Source organism: Pipistrellus kuhlii, unplaced genomic scaffold (assembly GCF_014108245.1).
Source record: "Pipistrellus kuhlii isolate mPipKuh1 unplaced genomic scaffold, mPipKuh1.p scaffold_m20_p_17, whole genome shotgun sequence".
Taxonomy (NCBI): domain Eukaryota; kingdom Metazoa; phylum Chordata; class Mammalia; order Chiroptera; family Vespertilionidae; genus Pipistrellus; species Pipistrellus kuhlii.
Genome location: NW_023425482.1, coordinates 28,215,911 through 28,237,143, shown reverse-complemented (window position 1 = coordinate 28,237,143; position 21,233 = coordinate 28,215,911). Strand labels below are relative to the sequence as shown.

At 57.1% G+C, this 21,233-nt stretch overlaps 1 protein-coding gene across 1 annotated transcript in view; it reads left to right on the top strand.

The window, feature by feature from the left end:
- Positions 1–18,608, top strand: part of FTO (FTO alpha-ketoglutarate dependent dioxygenase) — a 205,205-nt gene extending 186,597 nt beyond the window's left edge. Inside the window, exon 9 of the mRNA XM_036440606.2 lies at positions 18,245–18,608. Coding sequence (XP_036296499.1) covers positions 18,245–18,398 — 154 coding nt within the window. The 3' untranslated portion in view covers positions 18,399–18,608. The remainder of the gene's footprint in view (positions 1–18,244) is intronic.
- Positions 18,609–21,233: the final 2,625 nt, after the last annotated feature.

Here is a 21,233-nt window from a genome sequence, read left to right as displayed (position 1 = left end):
TGAGCAGCACCGTCCGGGGATCGGAGGTATCGATGGAGCACATGAGCGTCAGGCCGCGGGAGACGGCCCCTGGCCCACACGGGACCCATCCATCGAGGCTTCCTTTCATTATTCCAATTCTGCGCATCCCTTCCGGAGGGAGGGCGTCTGTCTGCCGAACGTTTTTTTGTTTTTTTTTTTGGAGAGGAACACTGCCCCGATTTTAGGGGCAGAGGGAGGACAGAGGGAGACCAGACTGGGCAGGCCCCCCCGCCCCCCCCTCACGCATGTCTGGTTTTCATTGCCGCTTCGAGCTGCTGTTCGGTAATTAAAATTTTCGCTCGCAGCCTCACTTCCCCCCGCAGCGCGGCCGTGGCATTGACAGGGGCCTGATGAATGGGCCGACCCCGGGGCCGGAAGGCTGGCCTGGCCGTTCTCTCGCGGAAGGCGTGCGTGCGGGCGAAATAAAGTTGATGGTTTTGTTTGTGCTTAACCCTTCACCTTGGCGCTATCAATAGATTGAAGACATCATTTGTATCTGCAAGTGTTTCTTTAATTAAGACCTTCTAAAAATCTTTCCCATCGATTCCTTCCATTATCCCATCGACCGGCTGCAGTGGATCATGGACTGGGGCTCGGGCGGGAGGCAGCGGCCGGGCCGCCTGTCAGGGCTGCGGATGTAGAGCTCAGGCGGCCAGTGGCCAGTGCCCAGCGCCCTGGGCCGGCGGGAGCCTCCTGCGCTCCAATGAGGCACCCGGGACCGCAGGGGGGGGGGGGTGTCTCCCGCCGGCCGGCCGGGTGGCCAGGCAGGAGGCATCCCTTCCCATTCTCCTTGGCCACTGAGCGAGCAGTCAGGGGCACCTGCAGGCGGGAGGGAGCGGAGGGGAAGGAGGATTCTGCTCTGCGTCTGAATGTGGAAATGTGTGTTTTTCTTTTAAACATTTTTTTTTTTATTGATTTCAGAGAGGAAGGGAGAGGGAGAGAGAGAGAATTTTAATGAGGAGAGAGAATCATTGCCTCCTGCATGCCCCACACTGAGGATCGAACCTACAACCCAGGAATTGAACCATGACCTCCCAGTTCATAGGTCAAGGCTCAACTCCTGACCACACATTTGCAACAAAAGCACCCCCAAATCTAGCACCAGGCCCGGTGCAGGGACAGGCCGCTGTCCCCCGTCACTGCCACTGTGGATCCGCCTCCTCGCCAGACCGGCACAGGTGCCTCCATGGCTTCCTGTGTGAGGGGAGGGCCCCCCCCAATCTGCCCAGCTCAGACACAAGAGCGGGCCGCTGTTCTTCCTTCCCGGCTGCGTGTGTCTCTGCAGCACCCCTTGTGGGAAACAGGAAGAAACTCGAGGCCAAACAAGCTTTGAAACTTAGTGTTCCACCTGTTCCTTAGTGCCCCAGGTTCAATTCTTTTTTTGTTTGTTTGTTTGTTTGTTTTTTATTGATTAAGGTATTAGGTGTGGGTCTTTATCTCCCCCCCCCCCCCTTGTCCCCCAGCCCGCCTCAGTTTGATTCTGATCCAGGGCAGGTGCCTCGGTTGCAGGCTCAATCCCTGGCTCCGAAGCAACCAGTCCATGTGCCTCTCTCACATTGATGTTTCTCTCTCTCCCTCCTCCCTCCCTTCCCTTCCCTTTCTCTGAAAGCAATAGGAAAAATATCTTCAGGTGAGGATTAATTTTTAAAGGAATTTATTTAGATCCTAATGTACCTTTCCATAAGGTAAATCATCTAGAAAATGTGGCAGGAAGGACTCTTAAGGCTCAGTATTTCTGTCCTCGCCTTTTCAGTGGGCATGTCTCCCATCGCCATGCAGCCCGTGCTCACGGGGGACCTCGGCGATGCACGAACACGGAGGCCTTCCGCCCTGCTACCCCCGCGAGGCAGCCCCTGTGCGCTCCACAGGGGGTCGCCTTCCCGGCTTTTTTGCACCCTTTAAAGCAAAATGTGGGTTGTCCGCATTTTATTTATTTTATTTTATTTTATTATTTGTTTTATCCATTGATTTTTAGATTGGGAGGGAAGGAAAGAGGGAGAGAAGCATTGATGTGAGAGAGACACTGTTGATTGGTTGCCTCCCACACCAGGGCTGGGGACTCAACCTCTAACCCAGGTGCATGCCCCTGACTGGGAACGGAACCTCTGAAGCCGGGGCATCGGGGTGGAACACTTTATAACATGCCTCCTTTCCCTTACTGCACCAGGAGCAGCTTTTCACAGCTTTCAGTATTCCCTGGAACACGATTGTTGATAGAAATAGAATTCCCTTTGATTGACAGGCCATATTTATCTAACTCTACTCCTCCTGTCTCACATTTGGGTTGTGGCCTCTTTTTTCCTTACGTACAACGCTGGGGTGACTGTCCTGGTCTGAAAAATGTGTGAGCGTGCGTCTCCGTCACCTCGGGACAGCCTCTGAGACATGGAGTCAAGGGTTAAAGGGTACGTGCGTTTTTAAGGCTTCTGACACGTGTCGCCACAATGTCCTTCCCAAAGGCTGAACCAATCATAGCGGGTCCCCCAGCCGTCTGTGGGCACGTGCCTGCACTCTCCACCATCACAGCCCTGGAAAGTGTGTGTGTGTTTGTGTATGTATGTGTATGTGTGTGAGTCTTTGTGAGTGTGTGTGCATGTATGCATGCATGTGTGTGCATGTGTGCATGTGTGTATGGGGTTGTTTGGGTGTGGGTGTGTGCAGTGTGTGTGTGTGCGCGCGCATGTTTGTGCATGTTTGTGTGTGTGTGTGTGCGCGCGCATGTGAATGGTGTGGTTGTGTGTGTGTGTGTGTGTGTGTCTGTGTCTGTGTTTGTGTGTGTGAACTGTTTCAATTTGGTCAGGTAGGAAAACAGTATCTTCCTGATCTCATTTACATTCTTTTGATTACTGAGGACGTAGGACTATATATATATATATTTTTTTATAATTAAATGACTATTCCTAGTTCTCTGGTGAAATATTTGTCCATGTCTCTTCCCGATTTGATTGGGATGGTTGGCTTTTTCTCACTGATTCGCAGATATGTTTTTTCTTTTTAATGAGGAACAGTGGCCCCTTTCCATGGGTGATCAGATTCCACTGTTCATGATCACCAGGCTGGATTTTACATGCAGAGATTGAGTGCTGTTTGAAATACCTGCTCCTGATGGCGATGTCATTAATGTACTTTATTTAAAAAAAAAAAAAAAATGGCCCCTCGGCCCCCGCTAAGAGAGCGATACGAGGAAGAATCTGACAGTGTCAATCCAGCTCGCCTGGCCCTCCCGGGACACCGCCGGCATTTTATTACAGTTGTCAGAAAGAAACCCCAAACCCAATAACGCTATTGTTTTGATCATTGCGATCCGGCCACAGATCAACTGAGCAATTAAAACCTCTAAATAACATTCTCTGAATTGTCAAACAAAGGGTTCGCTCCCAGCGGGGAGGACTATTTGGTGTGTGTGTGTGTGTGTGTGTGTGTGTGTGTTTAAGAAGATACTTTTCTCTGCAGCGCCCGTGCCTGTCAGTGGTTGCGCTAATTGGAATATACAGAGGGATTCTGCCCGTTTAACAATGCGTGACGTCCTAATAAGATTGCGGGGCCGGCCTCTCTTCTTACGAAAGCTGCTGCTGCTGCTCCCTTCCGGTCCCCACGGGCTCGGGTGTCTTTTCACGACACGTCCTAAACCAACACCTTAGGAGAAGCAAGTCTGCTGTCCTGCATCTCTCCCGTATGCAAAACGGCCTCCTCCGCGCAGGCCAGCAGAACCTCGGTCTCAGGCTGTTTGTAGTTCAGTACGTGGAATCGCCTGTTGGAGGGGAATTGAAAAGGGTCACATGAAATGCATATCAGACTGCTCACTCCAAATCCCACTTGTCTGCCGCGTGAAGCCCGAGTCCCCCATCTTCCGCGCCCCCCTCCCCCTCTCCCCTCCCCTCCTCAGGCGGCGGGTTGAGTGCAGGCTTGGGACAGTTAATGACAGTTTTCCCAGACAAGCAGGACTTAACATCAATATCCCTGGGCCTGCAGATCCGTCCGCCGGGAGGCAGGCGGCGAGCCCCGGCCCCGGCGGTGACGGGTTTATGACGGCTCCTGTGTATTTACAGTGTGTTTAAAAGACTCTTTTTAATTATGCTTTGAGTGGCACAGCTTAATCTTTCGATCTTTATCTGCACCTCCTGCCGATGCATGTTTGTCAGGGAACTAAAAAGGGGGAAATTCTGCGAAGCCAGAGCTCTCTGCGGGTAATAAGGCGGAGGAGTCGATAGATGATTAACCTGCCTCCCTCCTCGCCCGGAGAATAAAGGAGTCGCGTTAGAAGGCCTCGGAAGGTGGCGCACGTTTTTGTAAGGTGACCCACGGAACAGCCACGCAGGAGCGGGCGTGTGCGGGGAAGAATATCAGAAAACCGTCCGAATGCTGCGCTTCGAACACTACGATCACTCTAGACCCTCCCCCTTGACACCATGTTCTGTGCATTTCCTGTACACATATAGAATGCACTTGTGCACATAGGCATACACACATGTGTATAGGAACACGTATATGGCCTGCCTAGATTACACGCGTATACATGACCATGAGGAGGCAAGGAGCGTGTGTGATTGGGTCCTGGTTCTGTCGGAAGTGAAGGGCTAACTAAGCAGGATGCGGTCCTCATTTAGCCTGGCCCGGCCCACCTCCAAGCGCCTCGTTAGTGGCATCTCATCAGCGCGCGGGAGGAGGGCTGGGTTATCACTCCTCGCAGCGGACGAGTCAGGGCGCCGTGCTGATATCGGATGCCGGGGCTGTAGAATTAAATATTGAACCTCTGTCTTCAGCCTGCAGAGTGATGGGCACAGCCACCACCTCTCGGAGAGCTCCTGTTTCTTATAATAATCGGGCCAGTGTGTAAGCAAAAGCAGAAGCATTTCGATGGCCTGCGTGGTTATCGACACGCATGATGAACCGATGAAGTGAACGAGCACCATCATCATCCTCATCATCATCAAAGGAACCCCAGGCTGCCTGAAGCGCCTCTCAAAAAACAAAACAACAACAAAAGATCTTGGAAGTCCGGATTGATTTGCAGATTCTGTGCGATGTTGGGGGCTCAGGTTGTGCCCGGATAAGATAAGGGCTCTTTCTTATAGACTGCCCCGAGAAAGCCCCCACTCGGCCAGCCGGTCTTACTGACGTCTGAGAATGGAAGACCATGCGCTCTGCTCCCGGGCGACCCCCTGTCCTAAGTCACGGACATCCCGACGGCCAAAGCCGCCTTTGGAAGCCTGGAGTCCAATAACCCTACAGACGCCAGGCCAAGGCCAGCACCTGCAGAGTGGTCCCTGTCCGGGCCTTGACGTGGGTGAGCGTGGCTGAGTGTGCCGCTCATCCTTCCCCGTGGGCACAGCTCAGCTCCCACCACGAAGCCTGGGCGTTTCCCACACTTGCTTACACTTTAGTTGTTGTTAACCCTCACCCGAGGGTATTTTCCCGTTGATTTCTAGGGAGAGTGGACGGGAGAGGGAGAGACACACCGAGAGAAACATCCATCTGCGAGCGACATATCGATTGGGTGCTTCTCCCGCGTGCCCTGACCAGGGCCAGGGATCCAGCCCACAACCCAGGCCTGTGCCCTTGACCGGAATCAAACCCGGGACCCTTCAGTCCGCAGGCCGACGCTCTACCCACTGAGCCACACCAGCCAGAACTGTCTCACCCCCTTTGGGCCCCGGTTCCACCGAGTCTTGCTCAAGAGACCGGAGCCTTCGGAGCAAGCTTCCCATGGGAACCAGCACCCCCCGCCCCTCCCCAACCCCACACGTGTATGTAGGACACGCGACCTCAAAGAAGGCCATACCGAGTGGAGCCCGAGACTCGGGCAGCCCAGTCCCCGAAAGCTGCCTTTGGTGACGACGTGAGAAGATGAGGAGTTGGAACAACTCAGGACGCTCTTAACATCGTCTTCCTCTGCGCCACGGGTCCATCGGGCTCCGTGGATTTATTAGGCTCCCCCCACAGTCCCGGGGAGAGCCCTGTCTCCGGCCCAGGGTTTGCCCGTCAGTCGATCAATCGATCGATCGATCAGTGGATCAGTGGTCTCTAAGGGGAAAATCCGGGTTAGATTTCACAGATGTCAGGGCCCTATTGTTTCTCATGCCACGTTAGGAATCCGTAAGCTGTCCGTTTCTGATGATAAGCAGTTTTCCGTTTAAAAACTTGATCAGGTGGGAGTGGTTCCTTCCCTCAGGTGCAAGGCCCCATTTGGGCTGCAGCTGACGAGCATAAACCTCTAAAGAGGAACTGGATGAGAAGGGAGAGAGGGGGCCGTGTGGGGCCGCTGTTTGTATTGGGTTTGCTCTCCCAGTCCTCGCGTACCACCTCCCGTACGTATATTCCCTTCCCGGCATGAAGAAGCGGGCGGTCTAAAACGTATTTTTGAAATTGTGATTATGTTACCGTGGTTTCTCTGTTCCGTAGATTAGATTTTTATTAAGGGCATTATTAAATAACTGGTGTTTCACCAACATCTAATTAAATCTTCTCTCTAAATGGAACAGAAAATTATGGGCGAAAAGAAAGCATTTGCCGCAGACTTTATTACAGATAAGATTGTTATTTGTTCATCTCAAGAATTTGAGATCAAATTTACAAGCGGCATCCTCATCGAATTTCTTCTCCGGGCGGCTGGGCCCAGGCCCCTTGAAAGCGGCCCATTATCCCCCCTTCTCTCCCCCCTTCTCCCCCCCCCCCCCCCCGCACCTTCGTATCCCAGCTTCTGGGTCCTTGGCAACACGCCCACTGTTTAAGGTTACTTTCATTAATTAACCGAAAGTTAATTTCTCTGCAAGCAGAATCTCTGATCTCATTATGCCGTCTTGAAAGCCGAAGGCCTCAGGTTCTCTGGGCCCTTTGATGGCACAATGAGAAAAGCGCCTCTTTATCTGCGGGGAGACTGTCTCGGCTTCATTTCATTGTCCTGGAAATGGTCACGGCCCAGCCCGGCGGGCCGCCGTCCACGCCGGCGTTAGGGAGCCTTGGCCTTGCCGTGGAGAGAACGCCCGGTGCCGGGACGGACGCCGGTGCAGGGATCTGCGTCCTAGTAAGTCCTGCCTCTTCCCTCTCCAAGGCCCGTGTGTAAAGGGCCCCCTGTCCTGTCCCCCGGCCGAGAGCAGAGCAGACCCCCCCGCCGGCGTGGCCTCCACCGCGGGCCCCCGCCCAGCCTGCTCCTGGGGCAGCGGTCGGCAAACTCATTGGTCAGCAGAGCCCAATACCAGCAGGACAACGACTGACATTTCTCTGGAGAGCCACGTTTTTTAAACGTAACCTTCTTCTAACGCCACCACGTCTTCAACACAGACTCGCCCAGGCCGTGGTGTTTTGTGGAAGAGCCGCACTCAAGGGGCCAAGGAGCCGCATGTGGCTCGTGAGCCGCCGTTTGCCGACCATAGTTCTGGGGCGTAGACACTTCACGTGTGGCACTCACTGCATTCGACCAACTGTCCTTTGCTCCGTGGGTGGGGGCGAGGCGGCCCGGAGGGGGCACAGAGCCCAGGGAAGGGGTTTGGAGCCCCCGGGCCTGGATTTGAGTCCCATTCGCTCCATGTTCTTGGCCGAGGTGCTGAACCCCGACGCCTCTGTTTGCTTCCCAGGAAACTGGAAACGCTGGCATGAGAGTTAACGCACATAGAACGATTGCATGAGGGTTACAAAAAGGAAACAGAGGAACTTGCACACAGCAGGCGCTGAGTCCCCTTCCCTCGACCGTCCTCAGTCGCTGCACCTGTGCTCTAGATTCGGGCTTGCTTCTGATATCTGGGGGGCTGGCCTCTCGCTTGCTACACCCGAAGGAGCAGTTTGGGGAGCTGCTCGGACTCCCGAGAGCATGTTTGGTGCGGCCCCGGGCGACGCTCCGCGACAGGCCCGGGATCACGGACCCCGCACTCCCTGTCTCTCCGAGTCAGTGTCACCCTCCGCCATGCGACCGGGTGCTTTCTGGAGCGTTAAATGCAGCGAGGGTAGAGCGGCCGAAATGTCTCTCCCGAGCCAGCCGCCAGGTGCAGGTCACACAGAACCCCTCAGGTGGCTCGGGTCTCGGGAGCCATCCCGGTACACGGAGAAACCATTTGCATCCCACTGGGCCCAGCCAGGCTGCAGACAGTGCCGAGGTTTACAGAGCCCGGGGCGGGGGGGGGGGGGGGGGGAGGGGGGGGGGGGGGGGGGGGGAGCCGGAGGTCTGCCGAGAGGGGCCCACACGCCCGGAGCTGCTGCTGTGGGCGCCGGGGAGCCTGGGGCTGTGCCCCATGCAGGGGCCACCTGTGCCCACTCCTAATGGAGGAGGCCATGGGCTCCATGCGAGCAGGTCAGAGCCACTCAGGCAGAAAGTCCCGAGTCTTGGAAAGAGGTGCCCCGTGCCTCCAGGGCCCTGGGTGCAGGCAGAGGTCCCAGATGATGTGCTGGCAAAGATCCTGCCCCCCCTGGTGCCTCTCTCACACCCTCTCCTCCCCTACCCCACCCCCCCGCCATGCTTTTAGGCAGAAAGATGGCCCGTGCTATCGATCAGTGGGCCTGAGAACCCGGCAGGCTCCCCTGAGTGTTGAGGCTCAGCTTTGGGGTGGCCGTCAGTGCGGGCAGAGCGAGGCTGGTGCTGGGGGAGCTCTCCGAGGACCTGCCTCCGCGGTGCAGTGGCCACAGGCACGCCAGTTCCAATTACCCTCTGGGCTGTCACACGGAGCCCTGCCCCAGACCATTTCCCCAGCGCCTCTTGTTCCCAGCCTTCCTGTAGACTTGGGAAAAAGCACACCTTGTCTTCTGCATTGGGCCTCTGGGGCCTCTTGATGTCTTAGCATGTAGTCCATTTACATGTTTAGATTTTTTTTATTTTTTTATTATAATATCCTAGAGGCCCGATGCACGAAATTCATGCAAGAGTAGGCCTGCCTTCCCCCAGCAGCTGGCACTGGCTTCCCTCCGGCACCCGGGACCCGGGCTTCCCTCACAGCCCCAGCTTCTCCAGGAAGGTCGTCCAGAAGGTCTAGTTAGCATATTAGGCTTTTATTATTATAGATTTTTTTTTTTAAATTGACTTCCGAGAGGAAGGGTGAGGGAGAGAGAAACATCGATGATGAGAGAGAATCATTGTTTGGCCTCCTCCTGCACGCCCCAGATGGGGGATCCAGCCTTGCCTGGTAATTAAACCATGACCTCTTGGTTCATAGGTCGATGCTCAACCATTGAGCGATGCCCAGCCAGGCTAGATTTTTATTTGTTTAATTTCGTGTTCTGTTGTGAGTTCACTCCATTCCCTTCATCTTCCCCTCCTTCCCATGCCGTCCATGGCAGGCGCCCTCCTGGCCCTTTTCCTTGTCTCCTACCCATCGGTAAACATTCCGTCAGCCATATCCCTCATTTAAGAAAAAAAAAACCAAAGCAACTTTATGAAAGACATGTGATTCCTGACACGTTAGGTATCAGGAGGAAGGGAGGCCTGAGGCCGTGGCCGAGGACTTTTCTAGAAGGCGGATAGCGATCATGAATAACGCAGCCCCACGTCCTGAAGTCTGTGTGCACTTGTGTATCTCAAGCCAAGTCTGGAATAGCTGGACACAGATCCCTCGGAGCCGCTGTCTTTAGGTTGTTACTCATCCCACCCTCCCTTTGGCCTGAGGCTCTGAGCTCTTCAGCCTCGTTGAAAGGGCTTAAAGGGCCCAGCCGGTGTAGCTCAGTGGTTGCGCGTCGACCCATGAACCGGGAGGTCACGGTTCAGTTCCCGGTCCGGGCACGTGCCCAGGGCTGTGGGCTCGACGCCCAGTAGGGGGTCTGCAGGAGGAAGCCCATCAATGGTTCTCTCTCATCATGGATGTTTCTGTCTCTCCCTTCCTCTCTGAAATGAATAAAAAATAAATTAAAAATTAAAAAGAAAGGACATGAAGGTGTCTTTGGAGACCCCAGCTACCATGTGGAGAGATTCGGCCCTCGGTGGGGTCGGGTGGTGTGTCCGTCCATTCTGCATCCCAGGTCACCGTGCTCCACATATGTCACGTTCTCCGCCTCGGACGGAGCAGGCCAGGTGGCTCCTTGAATCTTCTTTGCAGGACAAGGACACGGCCTCCGACCGCAGAATGTGGAGCCTCATTCAGGTTTTTGTTGTTGTTGTTTTTTTAAGTGAAAAACGAATCCCCAACACCTGAGAGATGAGGTTCCTCATGGGAGCCCCAAGGAGCCTTTCACCTGGGCATAGTCCTTCCCCACAATTACAGACCATTTCACGCTCGGCTGGAGCTGTTCTTGGAGAGAAAATGGCCATTTTTCTGCTCGCACCAAATGAAGCAGGAGAGCCACGTATCCGGCCGCTTATAATCAGCGAACTCCATGGCAAGGGCATCGCAGGATCAGAGGAGTTCATAATTGGATCCTGCCCACGGCGACCGCACAATTAAGGGCGAGAGGCGCAGAGATGAAAAATGTATTGTGAAAACGTAACGCCGGCCTGCACAGCGCAACGATTTCACCACGCAGTCATTCCGCCATAATCCTGATGACCAACCCTATCCCACTAATAATGGGAGAAAAAAACTAATTGCAGGGAGGACAGGACAGATCTTTTTTAATCTGCCTTGTCATCCCAACTAGGTCCCGGCCCATCTGTATTCACCTTGCCTGACAGAGTCACATGACGGACATAATTTCTTCTAATTTACCAGCCATGGATCTAACCCCTTCTTCATCAAATATTCATAAAGGCAGGATTCTCAATGATTTTCTGTCTCTCCTCATATTTACAGCTTGTTGTCTTCTTCCTTTTTGCAGTAATTTGGACACAATTGAAGTCAAACGGAATTAAAGTTAAATGCTTCTCGCCACCAAGGTGCCTAAAAGCAAAGCTTATTGGCGGGGGGGTGGGGGGGGGGGAGATGGCCGACCACAGGGGGGACCCCGTGCAATCAATACCCTCCGCGTCTCCAAGGAGTTCCCGGAGCCTGCTCTCCCCCTAAAAGCGAAAACACAGTCAGCTGGGGAAGGGATGCCATTCTCACCCTGGCTGGTTTGTGTCTAGAGCCGTGGTCGGCAAACCGAGGCTCCAGAGCCACAGGCGGCTCTTTGGCCCCTTGAGTGTGGCTTTTCCACAAAACACCACGGCCTGGGCAAGTCTATTTTGAAGAAGTGGCGTTAGAAGAAGTTTAAGTTTTAAAAAATGTGGCTCTCCAAAGAAATGTCCATCGTTGTCCTGTTGATATTTGGCTCTGTGGACCGATGAGTTTGCTAATCACTGGTCTAAAGCATCTGCCTGCAGACTGAAGGGTCCCGGGTTTGGTTCCCGGTCAAGGACACATGCCTAGGGTTGCAGGCTCGATCCCCAGTGTGGGACATGCAGGAGGCAGCCAGTCAATGATTCTCTCTCATCGTTGATGTTTCTCTCTCTCTCTCTCTCTCTTCCTCTCTAAAATCAATAAAAATATTATTTTTAAAATGTAAAGTCTTTTTTCTTTTTTTTTAAGATGACATGTTTTGAAATAACATAATGGTGCATCTTAAAAAAAAATCCCAGCTGCCTTGAATTTCAGACGGCTAAGTTATTCTGGAATCCTTCTGAAGTCTGAGACCGTCTCCTGCGAACTTGACTTAAGTTTCAGGCAACAAGGAAGTCACGGGGCGCGGGCAGGGCTGTCTTTTGTCCTGGGGCTTCGCTGTGGGGTGCGGCGCTGACAGAGGGCCGCGGAGGGGCCTATTCCGTGGCCGAGAGCAGGGCTCGCCGTTACCCGGTGGGGATTCTGTTCCAGTCACGGCACCGCACTGGACCGCCTGCCCCGTCGCAGGGACGGCAGCATCCGTATCGCTCATTAAGCCCTTCGCCCGCCCGCCGCCCCTCCCCGCGGCCCCCGCAACGGGCGGAATACATTTTCCTCCCAAGTGTTTGTTTTCATTGTTGCCCTTTAAAAATAATGAGCTCATTCTATTCCCTGGCAAGGAGCGTTACCCTAGACCGCTTTGAAATCGTAGATCTTTTGTCCAGCCCGTTTCGGCCGCGCTTCCACAGCTTTGTGAGCCGGGCAACCCAACCCGGCCGCGCCCGGAGCGCCCGTCGAGGCCGCCGCGGACTCCGCGCCTGGGCTCGCCCGGCCTGCCTGACCCCCACATTGTCCGCCGGCCGGGTAGAAGGCGTGCGGGTTTCAGGTGGCCCTCTCATGTGACCAGAGGTCAGAGGTCAGCAGCTCCTAAATGGGTGGCCCTCAACGTGGCCCATTCATCGCCCTCGTCATGGAACGGACGGGCCGACAGACGAACCCACCTCCCAGGCCTGCATCCCAGCCGAGGGCCAAGAGCTCTCACGCATTAAGTGGTTCCACCGGCCTGATGGGGGGGAGGGAGGGGAAGGGGGAGGGAGGAGGGGGGAGGAGGACTTCAGAGGCCTGTGCTGTGGGCCGGATCCTTTGCAGGAGCCGACCCCGAGCTGGTGTCCACCAAAATGGAGGTGCTGTCGGGAATCAGGTGCCACGTGGTGTGAAATAGCCTCTCTTCTCACCGTCGGAATTGCAGTGCGGGGACAGCATGCCGGGGCAGTTTGTGGTCGCAAAGGATGGACCTGCATCTTTTATTCCTGTAGACTCTAGAGCAGGGGTTCTCAGCCTCCCTGATGCCGTGGCCCGTTCACCCAGCTCCTGGTGTCCTGGTGACCCCCATCCAGAACATTAGTTTCGTTGCTGCTTCACAAATGCAGCTGTGAATTTGCTACTGTTAACGAATCGTCATGTAAATCTCTGTGTTTTCCGACGGTCTTAGGCGACCCTGCTAGCGGTTCTCAACCTGTAGGCTGAGACCCACAGGTTGGTAACCACTGCTGCAGGTGATTATGTAAGAAAACATGTCAGCCGTCTTTGGCTATAACAATGGCCTTTGTAGAAATGTGAAGGGAAAGAGAACGTTTTTCTCCTCCCCCCTCCCCCCCCCCCCCCGACGTGGTTTGGAATCTCCCGAGGATCTAAATTGGCAGGAGGACAGGGCCCATCTCAGACCAAAGGGGCCCCCTGGAAAGGGGGAGCAGCCTGGCCCAGCCCTCTCTCCCTCTTCCCAAGGACTGACCGCGGGGGAGGCAGCCCTCACCCCGAATGGGGACCCGACGCGCCCCTCCCGTCTCTCTCGGTGACGGTGCGAACCCAATGACCCTGTGCGGCGCGCTGAGACCCTTGGAGGCATTCGTCCTTTGCATCAAGCGCTGCTCCCTTCTTCCCATGAAAGAATTATCTCATAGGACTTCATCCTTCTTGTCTCCTCAGCAGCGCCCGCTTGCTCACAGTTCTAGTTCCTTTGTATTTTTTTTAAAGCTTCCGCCCCCACCCCCACCCCCACCCCGAGGCATCTCGTAGCAGGACCCATTGCTCCTGAAACCTTTCTCCACAGCCCCATCGGAGTGGTGGGGTGTTACCTGTCCCCCTTTATTTGTAGCAACATTTAGGGACGGGGAGGGAGACCGTGCGTGTTTTCTCAAAATCGATGGCCGGCGCATTACTATAAAACCTATTGATTAAAGACCTCGGAGCCCGGCCTTGGCCGCCCTGTCCACGGAGCAGCGCAGGGAGGGACGGAGTTTCTGCCCTGACCCCTGCATTAACCTCCTATCGACGGCCCGCACACCCCTCATTAACACTCACTCCAGCCAAAGTGGCTCACCCCGGCAGGCGGCCCGTGTCCGCTAATGCAGCCGCCGCCCTAGCCATCGGGTCTCAGGGTGGCCCTGGGGGCGGCCCCCAGGGTGACTCCTGTGCTGGGCGGGGACCCTCGGGCTGTCTGCGCAGAGGCCGCCCACAGGACACTGTCAGCTGCTTCCCGTCACGTCACAAGGTCGATCCTTCAGGGAGAACCGTTCCTGAGCAGCGAGAGTTTGGGGGGGGGGGGGGGGAAGGGGAGGGTGACACTTACCGAGTTCTTTGAACGGAAAGAGACAAGTGCGTATTGTTTTCCTTTGCTTCCTGGAAGGAACAGGGCTCCTGAGTAGATTCACATTTACTCGCTAACCAGGAGCATTCATTCCAAAGAAGGTTTTCCTTTAGGATGGGAGTGAGAGGCCGAGGCCGAAAGGGGAGCCTGTACCTGGTGGCCGCTTAGCGGGTTTGGAAGGCTCTGCTCTCCTGGGGAACCCCGGGGACAGTCCGCGCCCCTCTCCAGAAAGGTCCGCTCGTCCTGGCCCTCGCACTGGCTTCTGTCACGCGGGGGCCCGTGTGGAGGACACCAGCACGTTCTCGTTTCCCGGGGAACTGGTCCCAATTAGGACACATTTGGACCCAAAGCCAAAGCCAGCGTTTCCTGCTTTCCCGCCCAGACCAGCTCGGCCCACGCCGCTCTCGGCCAGCATTCCGGTTTGGCCGGACACCATCCGCACCCCCTGGGCGGGCAGGGGCAGTGGGGACACGTGGCCGGGAGCCTGTGCACCGCGGCCGCGCAGACCTCTGCCGCAGGCTGTGCCGCTCGCACCTCCTCCCGCTGAGAGGGCCAAGGCCCTGACAGGTGAGAAAGCACCTGCGGCCTGTCCGCAGACCTCCTGGCGTTCCAGCTGGGCCCGCACTCATCACAGCGGCCGATCTGCCCACCGGGTTAATGTGTGCGCAGCCTTGTCCCGCTGCGGGATGGGGTGCACCTTTTGGAGCGACTTCCCATCCAGCTTCCCGCTCTGGTTGGCATCACTGAGCACCCTCTCTGAGCATCACTGAGCACCCCTCTCTGGTTGGCATCACTGAGCACCCTCTCTGACTGACATCATTGCACATCCCTCTCTGACATCACTGAGCACCCCTCTGACTGAGCATCACTGAGCACCCCTCTCTGAGCATCACTGAGCATCCCTCTCTGATTGGCATCACTGAGCACCCTCTCTGAGCATCACTGAGCACCCCTCTCTGAGCATCACTGAGCACCCTCTCTGAGCATCACTGAGCACCCTCTCTGAGCATCACTGAGCACCCCTCTCTGACTGAGCATCTCTGAGCACCCCTCCCTGATCATCACTGAGCACCCCTCTCTGACTGAGCATCTCTGAGCACCCCTCCCTGAGCATCACTGAGCACCCCTCTCTGGTTGACATCATTGCACATCCCTCTCTGATTGGCATCACTGAGCACCCCTCTCTGAGCATCACTGAGCACCCCTCTCTGATTGGCATCACTGAGCACTCCTCTCTGGCATCACTGAGCACCCTCTCTGAGCATCACTGAGCACCCCACTCTGATTGGCATCACTGAGCACTCCTCTCTGATTGGCATCACTGAGCACCCCTCTCTGAGCATCACTGAGCGCCCCTCTCTGGTTGGCAACACTGAGCACCCCTCTCTGACATCACTGAGCACCCCTCTCTGGTTGGCATCACTGAGCACCCTCTCTGACTGACATCATTGCACATTTCTCTCTGATTGAGCATCACTGAGCACCCTCTCTGAGCATCACTGAGCACCCCTCTCTGATTGGCATCACTGAGCACCCTCTCTGAGCATCACTGAGCACCCTCTCTGGTTGACATCACTGAGCGCCCTCCCTGACTGACATCATTGCACATCCCTCTCTGGTTCCCAGGCAGTAAAGAAAGCGCCGTTTACACAGCTCTGCCGAGCTCCTCTGTAATTAATCTCGGCTTCCCTCGAGTATTAATTTCCTCCCATCGCTTTCATGTGCCTCAGAGACCGTCTCCGGCCCCGGGGAGGGGCGTCCCGGGGACCACGGCGGCGAGCCGCACCGTCTCCCTCACCCGCTCCCCCAGAGGCGTCCGCAGAACACACCCCCGGGTCCCGGGTGCCGCGCGGGGCTTATCGCTGCAAACAGTTTAATATTTATGCTAAGAGGATTGTCGGACGCAGCTTCTGGTGCTTTAATTCTCGCTTTAAATAAATAATGAGAACATTTACACACGCGACTCTTCCCGGGGCCCCGAGGTCAGCTAATCTTATTATTTATGAAGTGATGTGCTACATAACAGTACTTAGCGCGTGTTAACAGACGCCATTATCAGGCGGCGCGGGGCGTGGAGATATATGGGGGCGGTGTCAGAGCGGGGATGAGTGCCCGCACGCAGGCCCGCCATTAAGCACCCGGGAAGGAGGGGTTCCGCTGAGTGTGCTTTCCTGGGGGACCCCCTGCCCTCGGGTAATTCCCCGGAGAAGGAGATGTCCCGGAGTCAGGAACCTTCTCCCCCATCACGCTGGGAAAAAGGTCCATTCTCCCATCTCTTCCTGGCCAGATGGTGGCCTGGCCGCTTCTTAATCGGTTTGGAGAGCAAGGGGCGGCGGGGGGAAGAACTCAGAGTGCAGGCGGTCCCACCTGGTGATGGTTTGGCCTCTGATTGCTTTCTTTCCTTCTTTCTTTCCTTCTTTTTTCTTTCTTTCTTTCTTTCTTTCTTTCTTTCTTTCTTTCTTTCCTTCCTTCCTTCCTTCCTTCCTTCCTTCCTTCCTTCCTTCCTTCCTTCCTTCCTTCACAATGGTGCGAAAGCGGTATGTGTGGAAATCACTGCAGGAGCTGGGCTTTGTGTCAGAGATGTGGTCGGCAAACTGCGGCTCTTTGGTCCCTTGAGCGTGGCTCTTTCACAGAATACCACGGCCTGGGCCAGTCTATGTTGAAGAAGTGGCGTTAGAAGTTTATGTTTAAAAAAGTTGGCTCTCCAAAGACATGTCCATTGTTGTCCCGCTGACACGTGGCTCTGTGGACAAAGAGCTTGCCGACCGCTGGCCCAGAGGATCCTGCCCAGCTGGGGGCTCACGGACGTGCTCTGAGCGAAGGTGGGCCCGGCTGAGCCAGGGCGTTGGGTAGGTTAGGCGGATCCCATGCATTTTCGACTTAACGATATTTTCAGTCGTGATGGGTTTGAAGGGACGTCAGCCCCTCCTGAGTCAGGGAGCACCCCTGTTTCTTTTCAGGGCGCCACGTGGCCCGAGAGCATCAATGGTTTGTTCTTGTTGTTGCTAATCCTCACTGAGGGTATTTTTTCATTGATTTTTTTTTTTTTTTAAGACAGTTTGGAAGGGAAGGGGGGAGAGGGATAGAGAGAGAAATACCTATGTGAGAAAGACACACCAATTAGTTGCCTCCCACAGGAGCCCCGACGAAGGCTGGGGATCGAGCCTGCAGCCGAGGTACATGCCCTTGACCGGAATTGAACCCGTGACCCTTCAGTCCATGGGCCGGCGCTCTACCCACTGAGCCACACCAGCCAGGGTGAAAATTGTTTATTCTTGATTACAGTTTGCTTTTCCCTCTCCCTGGTCCTCTGTCCTCTCCCAGATAACCAGAGCTAAAGCCACCCGGGTCTGGCCAGACCCACGTCACATCCGCGGGCCCGCTGACGACCAGGGGGTGGTGCGGCCGCTGCCCCGACCGACGCCTTCCTCCGAGGCGGGGCCGGAGCGGCCTACGCTAATTAATTCCTCGCCATTGACGAGTAATCCACTCTATAAAAGCCGTGATTTACGTGTCCTCCTTGGGGAGTGACTGCTGCTCGCCTCTTAATTTAATTTGGTGGCTCCTTCACGTCCTCATCAGCAGAAATGAGTATGAACCTCTATTTGCATAGCTCCCCGCCAGCCCCACTCTCCCTGGCCTGCCTCCTCAGGCTCCGGGCCCGGGCGGGATGCCTGTGGATCCCAGGGACCTCCGGAGTCAGTCCCGGCCTGTCCTGTCCTTTAATCTAGCTTCCAGGCAGTCGGTTCCATTCAATCTCCCCCCCAGTGATCTGGTAACACGTCGAATCCCACCGTCATTCAGATCTGATCATGGCTCCCTCACACCCTTCCCAGCACAGCGGGCGGAGCTCACCGGGAAGGAACTCGCCAGCTTTTCCCCGGCCATTGCTTCTCTGGAGCCGCTGGGGAATTGCCGAAATCTGGGAACGGGAACAAAAAGGAAAGTTCCGCCGAAACTGGTTTGGCTCAATGGATAGAGCGTCGGCTTGGGGACTGAAAGGTCCCGGGTTCGATTCCGGCCGAGGACATGTACCTTGGTTGCGGGCACATCCCCATTGGGGGGTGTGCAAGAGACAGCTGATCGATGACTCTCTCATCGATGTTTCTAACTCTCTATCTCTCTCCCTTCCTCTCTGTACGAAATCAATAAAATATATTTAAAAAAAAAAAAATTAAAGTTCCAGCACCATAAAGACGGACCCTCCCTTCCCATCACCACCTGCTCACGCGGAACGGCGGCCGCGGCCGCGGGGCAGGACGGTCTCCCTCCGGGGCCTCTGGCAGCGTCGCCTCCGGGCGTCTCCGGGGGTCGGGCGCTCCGAGCGCTTCCTCCGCGGCTGACCTGCCTGTTCTCCCTCTTGCAGGTGCCAGTCCCGGGCCGCCCGCTCTCTGCCCGCCGACCAGCAGCCCCAGTGCCGGCCGTACTGGGAGAAGGAGGACCCCTCGATGCCCCTGCCCTTCGACCTCACGGACGTCGTCTCGGAGCTCAGAGGCCTGCTCCTGGAGCCCACCCCCTAGGCGGCCTGTGTGCCTCGGAGGGGGGAAGGCGGGGGGAGGGAAAGGCCATCGTGGCTCCTCCTCTCCATTCCTCTCCATCCACACGGCCTTTAGATGGTAGAACCCGGGTCCCAGCCAGACACGGCGGGGAGTGGGGCCCTGGGGTGTGACAGTGTTTGGACGTGGCCCAGTGTGATCATCCCGTTCGATATTAAACAGGACCTTCCCCCCCCCCCCTCCCCCGCGTCGTCCCCACCCGGATTTTCACGTGAGCCGCCCGGCCTCCTTCCTTCGTTCCTCGCCGCCCGCTGAGGGGCTGCGGGGCCCGGGGCGGCAGCCGCCGGCACACGTGGCTCCTTACGTTTAAAGCCGAGTTCCCTGCAAGGAAGCATTCGGTTCCCTGCGGCCGGGAGCCGCGTGGCGGGTGGTGAGTGGCCCCGTGCGGCTGCCGACGGCTGCCCGGGCCGGTGCCCAGAGCATCTCCATCCAGGAGGGAGCACTGGGGACACCCCTTCTAGGCCCGGCGTGGGAGCAGGCCGTGGGCTCCTCCCCCCCCCCCTCCCCGTCCCGCAGCCCCGGCCCCACAGCCCCAGCGAACTTGCGGCGTCGCCTCTCTCTCCTCTAAGAAACGCCCGGGAGAGGCATCCGGGGCTCCCCGCGCAGGGACAGGGGGCGCCGGCCATTCAGAGCAAGCCGCCCTGGTCCCATGAGAGAGACTCGGCCCCATTCACAGCGCTGCGTGGCCTGAGCCAGCGTAGCTTTGTCCGCCTTTTCTCGGATCCCTCTCCCCCCCCACCCCCCATTTGGGCACAATGACGGGTGGGGCTGATGGCATCGGAGCCTTAGGGAGACGAGGTTGAAACCTGGGCCCCGATCACAGCTCCCTCCCCGAGCCTGGTGAGCTCGGGCCCGTTGCTGGGCCTCAGTCTCCTCGCCTGTCTAATGGGGACACTGAAGGCGCCCGCTCCCCGGGGGAAGTTATGGTGGCACCAGCGCGGGGAGCAGGAAGCCGGTCCCCGGACTCCTCCACTCACCACGCCCTGCCTCCCGGGTTTGCGGGGCGCATGGAGCCGTGTCGGGGAGCAGGGCCTGGCACAGAGGGGTCGCCCCCCCCCTCCCCCCGGCACCTCCGGGCCATCTCGCCCGGGTTTGTGTCGCCCCCACGGTGCACGTTCTCTGTTCTGCGTCTCGAGGGCCGATGTCTGAAAACCTGGGAGATTTCCTGTAAAATAAAGCGAGTGCTGTCTCTTTAGGGTCCCGGCGATCCGGCAGCCCCGAGTGTGTCTTCTGGCTCCGAGGCCGGCGAGAGCCCTCCCCGTGCCCCGTGGCTCCCCGGCCTCTGCTTTGTAAACCTGATTGGCCCCTCCCCTCCTGTCCCTGCCCCCACACCTGCTTGCTTGCACCCCCGTAGGATAAATAAATAAATGTTGAGTGCTTCCCCCTGAGCTCTCTGTACCGATATGCTGTGTAAAATGCCAGCGGGAGGAGGGAAGGGACCAGGAAGGGCCCAGGAGGCCCTCCTGTGCGCAGCGGGATGGCCTGTGTCCGGGGCCGGGTGGCGCCAGGTGCAGCCACTCCTCAAAGCCCGTGGTGGGCCAGTGATGGCGGCCAAGACCGGAGCCACTGCAGGCGGGGAGACCCGAAGGGGAGTCCCATCTCCGCAGTGGAAGCGGGGCTGTGGGTAAGCCTGATGCTCTCCCCGGGGTCCGGTGCAGGTCTTCGCTCTGGTGCCGCCTGACGCCCAGGGTCTCAGACAGCAGGCGGCCCCTCATCCCCGAGGGAGATGCTGAGATGGAGAAGGTGTCCCAGAGCCCTCCTGAGTGCAGGACGGGGTGCCTCCCTCCGGGCAGCCCCCGCACCCCGGATGCCACCCCACCCCGTTCTCCCTGCAGCCTCCGCCCAGGGGACTTGGCTGGTCACGGCATCGCTGGAGACAATGATTTTATTAAGAAGCTTCTAAGCCCATCTGTGACTGAATCGAGGGGTGCTCTCCCCCCCCCCCCGCCCCCCGCACATTCTGGGGGAGATTCTGTGTTTCGAATGCAACCTCTCCCCCACCCCCTCTCTACTTGGGGCTGGTTTTTACCGCCGGGCAAATTGCATGCACGTGGCCCCTGCCGGCTGAGTGCTGTTTGGGAGACCTGTCAGGGGCGGCCCGGGGAAGACGGGAGTTTTATTAGAAAAGGCAGCTCTGCGAACAGACGGAGAGGGAGGGGAGCCGGGACCACAGCCCGTGGAGTGGCCACGCTGCGCCGCCCTGGCTAGAGTGTGGTTAGATGGCGGCTTAACCACGTTTCATCGGGGGCCGTGGCAGCGCGGGGGCGGAACCAAGTTGACAACCACACGGGGGAGGGGAGGCCCTGAGCGCCGCCGTGAGTGCGGCTGCGGGAAGCAGGCAGCTTCGGGAGCAGGTGGGGGCGGGAGAGGCCGGCGCGGCAGGACGGACGGCCACCTGTCCCGGGAGGCAGGTGTCCGTGGCTGTTGGGCAGAGGGCACAGCTGGCTCTGCCTGAGACACCCGGATGGACCCCTGGGAAAGCACCAGAAAGGTCCGTTATTTTTTTAAAAAATATATATGTTTACTGATTTCAGAGGGAAAGGGAGAGGGAGAGAGAGAGGAACATCAATGATGAGAGCGAATCACTGACCGGCTGCCTCCCGCACGCCCCACACTGGGGATGGAGCCCACAACCTGGGCCTGTGCCCTGACTGCGAATCGAACCATGACCTGCTGGTTCATAGGTCGATGCTCCTGGCCCACCGGGCCTCTCGTTGCTCTCTTATTAACAAGGTAAAGCACGCCCACCCTCCCCCATCCATCCCCCGTGCTCCAGCCCCGTACCCCTCATACCACAGT